At 41.3% G+C, this 16,628-nt stretch overlaps 1 protein-coding gene across 3 annotated transcripts in view; it reads right to left on the reverse strand.

Moving 5' to 3' along the window:
- HMCN1 (hemicentin 1) overlaps window positions 1-16,628 on the reverse strand; it is a 189,191-nt gene that overhangs the window by 20,097 nt on the left and 152,466 nt on the right. For all 3 annotated transcript variants that reach the window (XM_026101129.2, XM_026101130.2, XM_026101128.2), the window contains exons 72-92: window positions 14,923-15,064; window positions 13,908-14,052; window positions 13,172-13,299; window positions 12,513-12,669; window positions 12,215-12,336; window positions 11,859-12,023; window positions 11,509-11,616; window positions 10,860-10,997; window positions 10,554-10,688; window positions 9,994-10,263; window positions 9,404-9,594; window positions 8,831-9,044; window positions 8,054-8,188; window positions 7,637-7,827; window positions 6,821-6,902; window positions 5,631-5,900; window positions 4,952-5,122; window positions 4,592-4,762; window positions 3,371-3,541; window positions 2,044-2,214; window positions 1,370-1,540 (exon numbers count right to left, since the gene is read on the reverse strand). In XM_026101129.2, coding sequence (XP_025956914.2) covers window positions 1,370-1,540; window positions 2,044-2,214; window positions 3,371-3,541; window positions 4,592-4,762; window positions 4,952-5,122; window positions 5,631-5,900; window positions 6,821-6,902; window positions 7,637-7,827; window positions 8,054-8,188; window positions 8,831-9,044; window positions 9,404-9,594; window positions 9,994-10,263; window positions 10,554-10,688; window positions 10,860-10,997; window positions 11,509-11,616; window positions 11,859-12,023; window positions 12,215-12,336; window positions 12,513-12,669; window positions 13,172-13,299; window positions 13,908-14,052; window positions 14,923-15,064 — 3,448 coding nt within the window. The remainder of the gene's footprint in view (window positions 1-1,369; window positions 1,541-2,043; window positions 2,215-3,370; window positions 3,542-4,591; window positions 4,763-4,951; window positions 5,123-5,630; window positions 5,901-6,820; window positions 6,903-7,636; window positions 7,828-8,053; window positions 8,189-8,830; window positions 9,045-9,403; window positions 9,595-9,993; window positions 10,264-10,553; window positions 10,689-10,859; window positions 10,998-11,508; window positions 11,617-11,858; window positions 12,024-12,214; window positions 12,337-12,512; window positions 12,670-13,171; window positions 13,300-13,907; window positions 14,053-14,922; window positions 15,065-16,628) is intronic.

Raw genomic sequence — 16,628 nt, forward strand, 5'->3', positions numbered from 1 at the left:
GCAAAATGGATGAAAGAAACACCTTAATGGGTAGGCTTGAACACTTCTCCCCTCAGAAACACAACGCTCAAAATTTTGTTTGTACATCAGCTGTACCCGAAACAAGGAGGCTCTTCCAGGGAATGTCTCCAATATAATGGCTGGGGGTTTAGCAAGAGCTGGACTAAATTCTCCCCTGCGTCACACTAGAGAGGCGCTCCTTTATGGCTGGCCAGGAGGGTTTTGTACTGTGTAAACTACAGGCTGCCCCTCTGCACAATCAGCACAAGTCCCCGGGTGCCGGGGGCACAGAGAGGTCCACTGTGCAAGTAACCAGCACAGGCTGGCTTTGGGTGGCTGCCCATAAGATCACGCTACACACAAACAGATTTCAAAACCGAAAACCATTGCCACATGCGTTCAGACCCATCACACAGCAGCTCACAAAGAACAGCTGTCTATATCCAGAATCTCCTCTCATACTTTTCTATAGTCTCACTAACCACAGACCATTCCTGTTTAGAGGTTTGAATACCTGTATTACTAAAAAGAAAACATCTGAGATTGCATAGGCGTAAAATTGATGAAATGGTACAAAAAAAACACACAAAAACCCGGGTACGTGACCTTGTGGGGGGCTTCTGCCCCAGCATGTGGGTCAGTGGATTGTAGAAAGGGGCACCAGTACTCATGAAGCTGGAGCCACTGCATGTGCTGCAGAAGGAAGGGTGTGTGGAGGGACACCTGCGCCCCCAGGAAAGCGAACGCGTGCGCAGCCCGGCACTGGGCACACCAGTGTGAATGCGTGTGCAGAGCCGGGATTTGAACTTTCCGGGATTAGTTATCAAAGGGTATCTAGACATTTGTAGGTGTTTAGTAAGTCTCTAGCATTGTGCTCTACTTGTTGTTTTGCTGATACTGATCCTGAATGCATAAGCTCACTGCCCATTAATATCATGTTGTTAATAAATCACCAAACTGCTTTGATCCTAGTTTGATTTAAACCATGTGAGTTGAGCACTTTCTCCCTGCGACATATTCTGCTCCTGGAATACATTGTAAGAGTTCACTGGCACCCTCATAAAGTGTCCTTACTATAAAAAGTAAGTAGAACTACTAGGTGTGGGCAAGGTTTGCATATGCTATATCCTGTTTTGGATTATTCTACCTCATCCCGGCAAAATCTAACATGTGAAAAGGGAAATCATGGTAAGGTGACAGTCATTAAAGAAAAAAGCGAGTAGATTATTATGTTGTCTGAAATTGGAAATCATCATAGAAATGTTTCACATTTCTCTTTCATAAAATGAAAATCTTACGTACATAACGCATACCCTGACGTACTCTAGCGAAAGCTGTGCTTAGTTTTTCTGTTGGGCTGAGCACTCACCAGGGCACGTTTCAGTGCTGCATCTCTGTATCTGCGTATCAGCCCCCGCGCACGCTCTGCCCCCACTGACGGGGCGAGGATTGTCACAGGTCCGGTATCGCCTCGTCTGACCGCCGTTGCACGTTCGGCTGCACGTTCCCCAACTACTCCACGGGCCCCAGTTGCCGTGGACTGTAAAAACAAAAGTCGGATTTTATCCATCTTCCTCTTGATGACAGCTACTCAGGCTAGGAAAATAGTCCTGTTGGACGGTAACTTTTTATTCTAATTGTTTTTCCTAATGTAATCTCATAGCAGATCAGACAGAAAAGCAAAAATCAGAGAGAGAAAGATCTGAGAAAGTTATCTTGTCCAGCATTCAGCTGTTTCTCAGAGTACATTAATCAGCTCCAGAACGTTGTACTTCATTAACTGACTAATAAAGGAAAGTAAGAGGCTTACATTATAAACCAAGGGACTCGCTAGATTATACTGTGAGATACAAAGAGATCAGACAGGACAGTTGTAACTTTACAGGGGTACGTGGCCCCTGACAGCCCGGCAGCAGCTTATGCACCAGCTGCTACTGGTTTGTCCTCCTAGCAGTTGATGCTTAAAACGTCCCAGTCACGCTGACTAAGAGATGCTTTCACCCTTGTCAGGTATCTAGTACCACCTGCACCCAAAGCACTTACTGGGACAATGATCGCTGTTGCAAAAATCAATTTGTATGTCGTTTCCTTCGCATTTGTGGCCCCCAAACTGCGGGGCTGGGTCTGAGCAGTGGCGCGTTCTCTGCCTGCTGCCTCCTCCGCAGGATACGGTGCAGGTGCTCCAGCTGGTCCACGTGGCCCACTTCCCGTCCACTGGTTAGAAAGGCATGAATCAGTGCTACAGCAGGACAAAACTTACTGCAGGATGTTTTTGATGCTTTTATCTGTTGGACATCTCAAGTACATAGGGATTTCCAGGAGTGAAAGCTGGAGAGAAGCATGGCCTGTCATTTAAATAACCTGTGAACCTAACTAGAATCATGGCCAGGGATCACTGAGTCCTCATGTTCAGTCACTCTCAGGTTTTTAATTATCTGTAAGCAAGTCAAAAGACTAGTCCCTGAAACTACCACACTGGGAAGATGGCCAATACCAGTGCCATCCAAAAAACCCCAGTCCTTACCATGCGTGAGGACCATCCTCCTTGCCATCTTGCCCTTGTTACAGCTGTCCTCTCTGAAGAGCTAGCCATTACCACCACCTTCTCCCTCCCTTCACCAGCTCAGCTGCTTGTGCGAGTTATTACTGAATTATTTTAGGTTTAAGCAGTTGAATAGAAGGGTCTTTGCTCTCGCATGTCATAGTGAGAGAAACCGTTATGTGTGAGCACGAATTACTTGCATCAGGAGCAGCACCCTCCTCAGCCAGCAGGACCTCTAGCCAGATATGTGTGACATCAAGCCCTCAGCTGCTCCACTTCTACAGTTTCAGTTTCTATCAGCTGATAGATAGATACAGTGAAGACCCGGCTTAGGATTCATCATAGCCAAAGCATACGCAGTCTGAATGAAGCCAGAAGGATCTAGTCGGAACTGCTGCATATTCCACTTCATGAAATTTCCCTTCAGTTACCCCTGCACTGAGGCAAATACAGAGGTCTCATTTCAAAAATATGACCTTTCCTGTTCAATAATGATATACTCACTGAAACGTGGAAGAAAAGGATAAAGGAACAACAAAAAGTAGGAAAATCAAAAAAGAAATGCTTCAGCTATCTATAATTTAACTGCCACGGATTTACAATGTCGCTTTTGCACAGTGGCAGGCAAAAGGAAGGGACACAAGGGCAGCAGAAGAAATCCCATTCATTAGGTCTATAGACAGATGTTAAAAACAGCAGGCCAGCAAGAATAAAAGGTTTGACTGGAATTTTATCAGCAATTACAGATTTAGAACTTACAGCTGTAGACAGAAGGTAAGCAGAATTTGGAAAGGATATGACAAGTTTGTTGTTCTCTTTGCCTCTTACCTGGGCAGCGCCTCTTGTTGCAAACCTGCATCTGTGTATCAGACCCCTCACAACGTGACCCGTCGTTTGAAGGAGGAGGGTTATTGCAGAGCCTCAGCCGGGTTTGAGTGCCTTTCCCACAAGTCTCACTGCAAGGACCCCATGGTAGCCAAGAACTCCACTCACCATCAACTGCAAAGGCAGCAGAGCTATAAAACTGTTTAAACTATACAGCTGCTTTAACTTGTAATTACAGCTCCACAGCCTAAGGCAAAAAAAAGACCCACTTTCTTTAATATCAATGAATTAAACATTCTGAATAAGCCTTTGAAAACCCTTCTCCTTGAAGAACAGCTGAAACAGAACAACAGTTTCCAAAGAAACCTTTTGGTTTCCTCAATACATCACTTCACCTGACTGCAAACAGAACAACGGACCTGAAAGACTTGATCAAACCTGGTGTTTTCATAAGTTACCTGAATCTGATTGTCTTGTACTAGGCTGATGGTCTCAGCTAGCTAAAAGCTGGCCCACCAGCTTCAGTGGCTACCAGGATGCAGGAGTCAGAACTCGTTTTGTTGCCAGGATCTAGAGAAATTGGCCTGCAGATGAACATTTGGCAACCTGGTGGTAGCAAAGTCAGGGAGAAAGGGAAAACGAGCAATATAGGAATTGTATAGAAGGAAACAGGCCATTGATGAAGGGCTGTGAATAAACTACATCCTGCCAAACACAGCAAGTACTACCAAGACAGGAACGAAACCTTAACGTACAGCTAGCAAGGAGAAATTCATTACTGAAAGTTTAAAGGACACAGGAAAAAAAATACTGATAATGTCCTAAGCTATTAATTATCATGTTTTGCACTACTTATTTATTCTCTCTTCATTTTAATTGGCTTGGAAGAATAGATTTAGAGAGGTGAGTGAGCACTCTGTGAGCACATGGTAATAAACACTTTGAAAAAACACTGAAATACAAAATTTACATTTTCATTGGGGAAAAAGAAGAGAATCTGAAAACATTCCTTGCATTTACTTTTGTGACTCCTGTTTCCAGGAGCTTGAGCCATTTAATAAATTACAGGCAATTTTAATACAGATAAAATTGGAGAGTTTAATCTCTTTTATAATCTAGTAATTAGTAATTTGGAAAAAGATAAGAGAATACAGGCTTACAGAAAAAAAGAAATCTATACAAAAAGCAGCTTACTCAACTGATTCTAAACCAATCTTCTCTTACCTGGGCAAGGCCTAATATTACACATGACTGAATCCACTGCGCTGCCGTCGCAGGGTTTCCCGCCGTGCTGAGCTGAGGGGTTACTGCAGGTTCTGGTTCTGGTCCTGTTTCCTTGTCCACAGCTCTTAGAACACTCTTCCCAAAGACCCCACTCTGACCAGTGGCCATCCACTAAGTAATATAAAACCCCACAGTTTAAATTAAAACATATTTTTAAAGTATTTACCAAAGTGTTCCTCAAAAGTCAAGATGAATTCCATGCCCTTAATCTATCTGTCATGCAGATCTGCGGTCACACAGTCCATTACTAGTGCACTTAACTTAAGGCAAATGAATAACATTAATTCGTTACAGAAATACCTGGACAAGGCTTGTTGTGGCAGCTGCGTACATCTGTATCGGGCCCCTCACAACGCCGCCCTCCATTTGCCGGGAGAGGGTTGTTACACTGACGGATCCGCTCCTGGACACCCTGACCACAAGTTACGCTGCAAGGTCGCCATTCGAACCAGTCGGAAAATCCACCATGCACTGCAGCGGAAAAAACAACGCTTTGTTTGTATCATGTACTTACAGTTTTAACTCTCAGACTGAAAACTGCACTTCAAAAGCCATACCTGGAAATCCAACTCACTTCAATTCTTCATTACTGCAGAAAAACCTTACTACTGTTCCCAGAGTACTTCAGCTGCTCTGAAATAGTTATTGCTTATGCTCCTAAACTCTTTTCTTTAGATTAGAGGTACAATTAAGTTACGGTATCTATTCTGAGGATGGGATCTATTTCAAGATCCTCTCATTATTATTTTTATCTCTCATTCCTTCACATTCTTCTGTCTCATACAGCTTGATGAGCATAACAGCGTTACAGAAGGAACAAAATTACATGAAGCAGAACTCCACTGACATCTCTAACTAGGTTAACACGCACCTAATGTGTATATGGAAGGAATAAGACAAAATCTTCCTCATATTTATTCTGAATTAATGCTGGAACCTATCAGCTTGATAGTCACTATCCTACATACTGTGCACCTACCCTGGACAGTTAGCGGTGCTCTAACAAGAACCGATCCCATTAGGTTCCTCGCTATGCACTCATATTCAGACGTATCTTCCTTCTGTGCTGCAACAATACGCAAGGAGCCGTTAGACAGGGCAGTCACTCTCTCGTCACGCACGACTGGATGACCTTGGCGGGACCATTCAATGGTCGGTGGAGGTTCTCCATTTGCCTGGCAGTTCAGCACTGCTGTGGCACCAGCTTCAATAACAGTCTCTACTGGTTCAATAGTAATGACTGGAGGACCTGGAAAAAAAAAGGAGGGGGATGTTTTAGGCCCACCAGACTTGTCAAGAACTTGCTAGAGCACCAGATTGGTAAGTATTTTCACTGTAATGAATATTAAATAAAGGCCTGGCCTGAGAGAAGGCAAAAGAATCTTAGTCATTAATTTGGAGTAAAATACTGTTGATCTTCAGAGGAATACAGGTTCAAGATTCTTCTGAGATCAAATACTCCATTGTTAAAGGGCAGGATACGTGCAAGCTGAAATGACAATGATGGGCTATTTTTAATGTGAAAGCAACCAAAGGGCCACAGGTGGGATTGATGCCTGACTGTTTGAGCATAAAGTCCTCCTATAGTGCTGAAACACGTGTTGCTTTTTGTAAAACCTGTATGAAAATGCTATTATCATCTTCTGAGGCAACTGAGACAAAAGTAACAAATTTCATACTGCTGGAGGCTATAACAGAAAAGGGATGTTTAGAAATTCTACCACCAGTGAAAAAGTAATTCTAAAATATCATTATTTTTGAAAAAAAGGCAATACTGTCAGTGAAGGCTGAGATCCATCTCACCTAACTTTATTAATTTAAAAGTTAAGAGTCTAGTTTAATCTAGTTGTGCAGACTTTCTCTCCAGTCGACCGAGAGCAACAAGCCCTTTCAGGTGGTGACTCACCCCATTGTAAGCCGGTTTCTAAGATGGATGGGCTGAATCAACTCTACCTGCTTCTCTTCTTCGACCTCAATCACTAGCTGACACTAGACCCTTAACTATTAACAACAAAGTCAGATGAGATGAATCTTACCTAACGTGCAGTGTGGTGCCCAACCTCCACTGACTGTCTTCCCCCAAAACTTCAATGGGAGCTGCACACACTTATCCAAATGTAGATTATCACTCCAATCTAGTGGCATTAAACTTAGCATTTTGAGTCTTACTCTGAAGTGTTAGCGTCAGACTGCGTTCCACCACGCCAGCATCGTTGGTAGCCACACACTTGTAGTCACCAGCATCTTCGTTCTAAGGAACAATAAGCAAGGAGCCATGGAATTTGTCAACACATATGTAATGAGGGTTTTGGTTTTCAGTGCATCTCATATAAGTGAATTTTTCATACTACAACCTGTCATGCACTGGATCTTAAGAGGCACACTGGTAGATTCTGAAGTATCCCAACTTTTTGCTTCTATTAATATTAAGCTGATATTGTGAATTATTTCTGCTGTTATTATTCCATTTTTTAATTTCCTTCAACTCCTTAATTCTGAGGATCAAAAAAAATCTATTTAAATAAACTTGTTTACTGTTTTTAATCATATTTCAAAACACAGGGCTGAGATTTGGGGGTAAAGGGAAGGAAGGGGGAAGGGTCTTATCACTCATATTGAGAATTTGGATGCCAGAAGGTTTGTACTTGGAGAATCCAATTGCTTTTTAACCAACGTGACTGGACGGAACACAGGCTCTTCTAAGGTCAAAGGCAAAATTCCCATTTAGCTGGGCATGACCAGGATTTCATACACCAAAGATTAATACGTATATTCAGCCTTTCTGACAATTAAAAGGAATCACAGTCTGCTGTGTTTATTGTCACAATAATTTGAGCAGAGCATTGCAGTCTGACTTAAAACAGTATTTGTTAAAGTTAAAACGCAAAAGTGGATTAAATGCATAGCCTTACTCTTTTAAAACTATATGATGTGGAATTAATTAAGTGCAGTGCACAAATTCACCATAACAGGTAAGTGACTCACTACAGTGCCGTAGATAGCAAGCGAACCATTGTTAAGCTGCCGGATCCTGTTGCTAATCTGAACACCAGCTCCTTTTCTGCTCCACTGGATGGTTGGAGGTGGATCTCCTCTGACTTCACAGTTCAGCATAGCGTTGCCACCCAGGGGCTCGATTCGGCTAGAATGGTAATCCCCTTTGAAGACTGGAGGCTCTGAAAAAGCGAGGGATGGCAAGCAAAGAGCACAGCCAAAGCAAAATGCCCTTAGTGAAACTGCTGGTAGGGATCAATCATCTCTGATTTTAAGACTTTCTGAAGTGTGAACTTCAGCCTGATTTTTTCTCTCATTTAGCTATAGACATGGTATCAAAGACTATGAAAACAGAGGGCTGCATGAAACTCACTGATTGTTCTCACAACTGCTGTTATTTATACATACCTTTGACGTACACAAATCCAATAGCTTTGATTGAGCCAACTGTGTTTTCTGCCGTGCATACATAGGTACCAGAATCATCTTTAGATACTCTTTCGATAACAAGCTCACTGTGTCCATTTATATCATCATATCGTGCTGAAGGGAGAACAAACAGTAACGGACTACTTCAAGGGTTTTAAAAATACACATCTCAATGACTGATATTTCCTAGGATTGTTTAAGTTACAGCGCTATTCAGCAGCATGGCTCAGTGGCACTGTGCATTTCATTGCTGAGATGGCTCTGGCCACAGCTATGACATTTGCAGCCTTTCCTGGCCTATACACATGTATTCACTTAGTTTGACCCTTAATTTCAAGCTTTGGGCATCTGTGTTCTATGAGCTGCTTAAGTTTTATCCTTATTTGAGAAAAATATCCTTGGTTGCTGGATGCTCAATAAGTATCATCACCTACTGAATGTTTTTAATGTGTTACACTGTTGGCTACAGAGAAGGAACAGTTTCTTAATTATCTTCTTCACAGTTATAGTGTCTCTAGTTGCAGTTATAGTGTCTCTAACAATTTAATTTCATGACTGCATAATGCTGGAAATATACTTTTTCCTCACACAATCACTGCCTAGCAAGTTCAGAAATATACTTTTTCCTGACACAATCACTGCCTAGCAAGTTCATTATCTCTCAGATTATTTTTCCCTTCCCCTCAAACTAATGAAAGTGTTGTGCGGGGAAGAAAGTCTAGAACAAAATGACCAATAAGATCCAGTGTTACCCACCTGGAATGATGTTATTGTTAAAGGTCCATGTTATTTTGGGTACAGGTATCCCAGTTGCTTTGCAAGTTAATCTGAGTTGTTCTCCTTTATTCAAAGCTGTATCTCCAGGCAGTTCAGTAAAAGCTGGGAGTACATGAACCATCAGGGTGACAGTGTGTGTGTCTTCTCCAGCAGCGTTGTTAGCAATACAAGTGTAACGGCCAGAATCTTCGGGCTGAAAGAAAAAAAAATTGGGGGACGTTTCAACAGTGAAATATTCTTATACAACATCACCACTTATAATGACATGAGAATCTCAAAAGGTTTGAAACCAGCATTCAATAAAAATGCTCCTCTGAACTCTTTTGATTCCTCTCAATTTGAAAGATGACCTACACTCATTTTTGCCCTTCTGGAGAAAATACCAGTTCTTCTCAGATATTTTTGTCCTCAGTGGAAAGCGATATGTATATAAACAAATAAATAAAACAAAACAAAAAAGACATGGTGAAATTGGTGAAAACATAGAGGAGTAAGGCTTTTCCTTATTACTTCCAAATCAGTCTAGTCATGGTTTAAATACAGGCAACTTACAACAACGTTGTCCAAAATGAGGTCTCCATCCGGCACAACCCTGTACTTTCCTGCTATATCTGTTAACAGCATATTGTCCTTCTTCCAGTTGATCGTTGGCATTGGAATCCCATCAGCCGCACAAGACAGAACAGCCTGGGAATCCTCCGGGACTGTGTACAGCGCCTCTGTACTGCGGATCCTCGGTGGAACTGTGAAGAAGGTTAAAAAAATATATACATACATATTAGCTCGGTGTATTAGCTAAGAACTAATGTAAAAATGTACAATACTGAAATAAAGAAACCATTGCTTGAATCTTCTGTATTGCTTCCTGAATCTAGCAGTGACCAGCATTAACTGTGCTAGAGAAAGGTGTGGCATACATGTAACAAAGTGGAAACTGAATTAAAAAAAATGTAATGGTATTCCTAAATCCAAGCAATTGGCTGGTATTATGAACCACATGCTCCTAAATCCCTTTATAAGTATCACACCCTAAGCAGCAGAATTTTCCTGGATTTCTCCCTTAAATCCTAGCTCCTAACCCTTTGTAGTTTCATGCCCTGATAAAGGCCCAATATACGTTGTTTCTTTACAGTTCCACTTACTGTGCACGACGAGCTCCATGCTACAACTGCTTGACCCTGCCAGGTTTGCCGCTATGCAGGTGTAACGGCCGGTGTCACCAGGCTGTATGAATGCAATCTGCAGAGCACCAGTGCTAAGAATTCTTCTTCTGATGGACTCTGTTATTTGCTGCCCATCTTTATGCCAACTGATCTCTGGCCCAGGGTAGCCTTCAGCCTCACAAGGCAAAGTGACAGAATGATCAACAGGAACAACATACTCCTGGAGATGAGACTTGATAACAGGAGGAACTGAAAAAGAATTAAGAAAATTTAGAAAAGAATTATATGTTGTAAGAAGCATGTAACACTTCAGTTCTTGGTGAAAGTAATCCTAAAAGCATACTTCACTCCTAAAGTAGACAGACTACTAAAGTGACTAAACTTCTTGGGCTCTATTCAGTGTGACGTCACCTGGGAAAGCATTAGGTCCGTTTGTGTTGCTCAAAATTGGGTTTTGACCAACAGTAAGTGTGTATAAATTCCTCATCTGTCAATCATTACAAAACATCACTTCAACAAGAGTTTAAGTGATGACTTACCTTGAACTTTCAGTTTGATCTTCCCCAGAGATGTGCCAGCTGGATTTTGAGCTACGCACATGTAAGTGCCAGCATCCTGAATGGCTGATCTTGCAATCTGTAAACTGCCATTGGGAAGAACCATATAACCGTTGCCTAAAACAAGCATAAGCAAAGTAGAAAACTTGATAAATATCAATATATGTAGGTAGGAAGGCAGGTATACACACATGGGTTCCTTATATTTAACTTCAGTATTCAGGGAAGAGAAAATAAGTTTTTGTGATACAGCAAAGTAGACTAGAATTACAGGCTTTAAGAGGATACCTGTTGTGATTATATTGATGCCCTCCTTTTGCCATGTTATTACGGGTCGAGGTGTACCTGTTGCCTCACAAGGTAATAGAACGGGATTGTTCACAATGACATCCAGTGTCCCTGGCTGAGTCTGAATAGCTGGTGGTTCTGTGGAAAAAAAGCAAAACGCAACCAGTTTAGAAAAACTTTCATGGCTAGAAAATAAGAGAAGATACTAAAATTGCATAACCTGAGAGTCTGAGAAGGTTGAGCTAGCAGGAGCTGGATTCTGCTGTCCTTATGAAGAGCTCAGTGGGTTTGCTCTTACATATAACAAATACGCTCAATGTGACTATGGGTACAGAATATGGTTGTCCAGACTTCATGCAGTTTGCCATCACAGGTACATTTTAACTTAACAAAAGAAAGGCAAACAAAAACCTTAAGAAAAAAATGGAACAGTGTTTACTGGATGGATCTATCCAAGACATCAGAGTTGTAATATGCAGAGTAGTGACTGACTTGGTAAATAATCAGTGTATCCACAAGACAATTCACTCGAGCAAGCTACTAGCTGTGATGGTCCAGTCTGGCCTCTCAATTACTCCGCAGCATATGCATGTATTGAAAGGGCAATGCCTACTGACAGGCTGTATTTTCTATTCGGCTCTCATCTTACCCTGAACGTGAAGAGTAACATGTCTGTGGGCAGAACCAGCTGCATTCCGGGCTACACAGGTGTACCGTCCCGCATGGTCTAACTGAGCGGCAGATATTTCAACAGCACCTATAGTAGAGAGAGAGCTCACTACAACGTATAGCAGTGTCCTGTAGCAGAGAGTTTTCACAGAAAAACTCTCTCACAACATATATCTTAAAAGGTCTATATATTTATTCTAAAAAAGGGACAGCTGGTTGTTTGGGGGATTTATACTTATTTATATTTATATATATATTTTTAACTCTAGATACGCACAATGACCTCCTTTCACCTATTTTCTGTGGCTAAGCTCCAATCATGCACAGTACCTGAAGAGAGAATTCTGTAGCCATCTCCTCTGGGAAGCAACTTTATGCCATTTTTGGTCCAATGAACTGAGGGAACAGGAACTCCTGAAGCTGTGCAGGAAATTATTACTGGAGACAGTTTTGTTACCAAGAGATCTGTGGCTTCATCTGCTATGGATGGGGGCACTAAAAAAAGATGATCAGAGTTAGGGTTACTTGCCAATTTCCATTTTACAAATTCTTAGAAATAACTTACAATCTGACTTAAGAGTATTGGTATAATAAAAGAGCCATTAAAAAAAAAAAATCGCATCTCAACATTGAAATACCCCCAAAAATTCTGAGGTATACATGTGTAATAGCAATATCCCCTCTACCTTGAACAGTGAGCTCAACTGCTCTCTGATCTTCTCCTGCGTCATTTGATACAGAGCATTCATAGACAGCAGTGTCATCCACAGTGGGAGAAATGATTACTAAGGAACCTGAAGACAGAAGTCTGAACAAAACAAAGAGAAGAAAGTAGAGCCATTGAAATACTTCACTTCTCCTCAGGTAATCCAAGCACTGAATTTGCCGCCATGCAAGATTAGATCAAATATGGCGAGATTTCTGAAGTGCCAAAATTAATCCCTGAAAACTGTAAATCCACAATGAAAAGAGGACATCTCTCACCTGTACGTATTCTGGTTCTGATCAACGTGAAGCAGATGCCCATTCTTTGTCCAGCTAATTGCTGGTCTGGGAATTCCAGTGGTTTCACAAGGCAAAGTGGTCTGCACGTTTACAGTAACTGTAATATTGCTATGTCCAGGAGCAATAGTTGGAGGAACTAAAGGGCAAACAAAGCCCAATGACTATAAACACATGCACACAAACACCTCATATCTATATACACCACACTCATCTCTATAAACACAGAGCTAACTGTCTGAAAACATCCACTTCACTTTTATAAATAAAGAGTAACCTGACATTAACAAACTTCCTAAACATGTAGCAGGGAATGCACCAATTCCTTCCATTTCCAGTTGTCACACACACAGCAGATAATGAGGGGCTAATTAAAACTGAACTGGACCAATGTGACCAACTGGAATCAGCTAGAATTTAAGCATGAAACTGAATTTAACTGACTGCCTGATCCATAAAGGGTGGTCCTGCTAAGAAACCTAAGACTCTGGTCAGTCTGGAGAGCTTTGTCAACTTGACAGAACAACTTTCTTTGCTCCAGACTCCTCATTGAATAAGATCAGCTTTCATGGTACTGCCCAAATTGGAAAAATCTGAAACTTATGTGAACATGTAAAATTATCTAAAAGCAAAATATTTACCAAGGACCTGCAGATCAATTCGTTTGCGCTCAGTGCCAGCTGTATTGGTTGCCATACACATGTATCTTCCTGTGTCAGTCACATGCGCTGAGTGGATGTGTAGAGATCCATCCTCTAATATTGAATATCTGAAACAAAGCCATGGATTTTTGCCCCCTGCCCAATAAAGAGAATCACAGATGACTGTGATAGCATGGAAGAAACAGATGACTCAGGGCACACAAGGAATAACCTAAACACGTGGCATCTTAATTTGGTCACATACAGTTTCCCCATTTGATTGTATTACACTGACTGTGACTCTCTTCCTTTTTTCACAGGGTAAACTCAAGTAGCTTTGGATCTGCATGAAATTGCTTGGTTTCACCCAAAGCTACATCCATTTCAAAAAATGTAAAGATCCTTCACTTTTGAAATCTTTCACTGTTGAAAATCTTCAATATCAGAGGAGAAACCATTACATTTAGGTTGTCAAAACAGGTTTTTTTGGTTTCTTAGCAATAAAAGGGAGAAACCTTTGGCACTGCTACTTTTCTGTAGACCAGCTTCTTTAACCTACAGTTTCTATCACGGTGTGTTCCACATTTGGGTCCATTTGAGAGTACAATACAAACATTAGTTCTGATCTGTAAAAACAAAACTAATTTGCAATCCAAGATGTTTGACCAAACTTTCTTTAATTAATACAGTCTTAAAAAAATACTCATGACTATTTATTCTGACTATTGGACAATACCTGGTGTTGTTTCCAGAAAAAATAGCTCCATCCTTCCTCCATGTCACTCTTGGGGCTGGTACTCCTTCTGCAACACACTCCAAAACAGCAGAGGCATTTAAATGCACAACAGCTGTCTGAGGACTGCTTCGGATTGTAGGAGCAACTGTAAAGGTAAAAATCTCAGATGATACACCGAAAAACTTCATGCTGCACTGATTGAAACTAGTCTCACAGAAACAGTCACAGTAACAGGTATGGGGATGATTACAACAATATTGGTATCATACAAACAAGTTTCTTACCATTTTGTGTAGCACACGGTAATTGCTATGATGCAGCAGGGAATGAAAAACAGTTTTTCTGAGAAGACTGGAAAGATGACCTTTGCAAGCTACTGCAAAGATTATCATATAGCTAAAACAGTAGAAAAGTCTGGCATATTTAGTTCAGCAAAACAAGGATTGGAGTTGATATCCTTGTTCTCCAATAAATGAAGGAGGAAAAAGAATTTTTTTAAGTGAAAGGACAGTCATGGGGGAGAAGGGGGAAGCAAGTATATATGGCTGGGTTGTGAAAAGCATCGAAATACGAAGAATATTTCTCATCATCATCATAATGTCGTAATAGACCAGTTTCTCATCAGAAGAGAAATGAGAAAATAAATAGGTTTGAAATGAAATTTAGGAAGTACAAAAATACCTATGATAGTACAGCATAGCTATCAAGATCCTTCAGGCCGTATGTTCCTACTGTTGGTACAGAGACCAAGCCATGATTTTCAAGTAACTTGCAAAACTGGTGGTCAAGCCAGGGACGAACCCAAATCTCCCAAGATGCCAGTCAAATGCCCTAAGAATTTGTCTAGATGGTGGCACACGTGAGGAAGTACACCTGGTCCCACAGTTTAAACACAGCCTAAGTGGCCCACACTTGGCTATGAAGAGACTAGTAAATACTTCTTTCTTGCTATTTGGGCTCCAGCAGAAATACCATGCAATGATTAACACACTCAAGAACGGATCCATGATTTTACCATGTACTGTCAGTATGAACTCTCTGGTCATCTTTCCTGCAATATTACTTGCCACACAGGTGTAGCTTGCTGTATCACTGAGGTCAGCGTTATTGATTTGCAAGTATCGCCCACTGGATAGGATTCGAACTCGAGGAGTTCCCTGCGGAGACAGAGAGACAGTTTGACAGATTTAATTCCACCCTCGTTCGCTATGCAAAGACAGAGCCTTCTTTTGTTGCAGAGCAATGAGACTCAGAAGAGAACACCAGAGAGAAACAGGGGACTGAATTCATTGCTGGCTTAACTTTGTTTACACATCAGTGAAGATAACAGGATGAACAATGCTTTATTACCTATCTCTGAAAATTTCATTAGAGTTTTAGAAAAATTATCCTTGCTTATTTGTTCCACCTTGAAACTCCTACTGGGGCTTTTACCTCAGTAAGAAGGCTTTTTTGATTACACAGCCGAAGGGCTTTAGTGTTTTTTATAGAATGGGACAACTAATGGTACATTATGGATTTACTTTTTTCCAAATCCACACATGCTACAGGCAGAAGAAATACAAGTTCCTCTACACAGTTCTTCAAACATTACAGTCTTGACCAGGAGGCATCCAGTATAAAGAGACTACTGGAGTTTAGCCCAAGTTTACTAGCCAGCATTTCTGGATATGATGAGGATACCACTCTTTTTAGCTCTATAATGATGTTACAATAGCTGCTAAATAGCCACCAGAAGTTGAAGCTTTTCTGAACGGATGGCTAACAGTAACACCAACTACAGGTGTGAAAATGAAAGCTGATATTCTCATCTAGTCTTTTGGTTGGAGGACCTGAGGATAGCAGCTACAACAGCTACTTGAAGCTCCTCCAGCTCTGCACTTTTCTGTACTTGCACCCACGTGCTCTGGTCTCACACAAGCACCAGCTGAGCCAGCCTACGGATGCAGAATCAGCAGCAGTGTTGGAGCCTCACAGGTGAAATGTCCTAATCAACGCAAAGTGCAAGGGCTGTGACTGCCAAAGCTACTACGGGCCAGATCTTCCTGCTGTTCTGCCAGCAGATACACATTGGTGCTGCACGATCACATCATTAACCATACAGAGATCTTGAGTAAACCTTGAAATCTGCACCGTGGAAGACAACAAAATCAGGAGGAAAGGCATCCTCCTCTATGACATTGTTTCAAAAAGCAGTGATGTTTTAAATTGAAATAAGGTTGCAGTCTGAAAGCCTGACTTCCTCCAGTCCTCTCTCATCACTATGAGACCTCAATTTTTCCAAGATAAGGAGAACCATATGCCACAGAGCATCTCTTTCCATGCCCAAGGAGAGCTCTTTTCCAACTGCTTAATATCAGTAAGTCATTACATTTCTTTGAGATTTAGAAAGCAACCGCACATTCAGTAGGACACTAATGTTTCCCTGACATGTGTAATATGTATTTATATAAGCTAAGCTGAAGAATGGAAATGATGGCAGGGGATAAAATAAACCTAAGTCTGCTACTTAAAGTTCACATGACAAATTAAGAGGCCTGTGTCTGGATGAAATTTATAACTCAAATTTACTGTCAGAGGAGAGCTAACTCTAGATATTAAACTTCCCTACTTTGTTTTAAATCAAAAGGCAGGAGATTTTCCCTTTGCCCAACCAACGTGTCTCACCTGCAGAGATGAATTCCTGAAGCAACAGGAGAACCAATACAACAAAAGTTAATT

Source organism: Dromaius novaehollandiae, chromosome 8 (genome assembly GCF_036370855.1).
Source record: "Dromaius novaehollandiae isolate bDroNov1 chromosome 8, bDroNov1.hap1, whole genome shotgun sequence".
NCBI classification, from domain to species: domain Eukaryota; kingdom Metazoa; phylum Chordata; class Aves; order Casuariiformes; family Dromaiidae; genus Dromaius; species Dromaius novaehollandiae.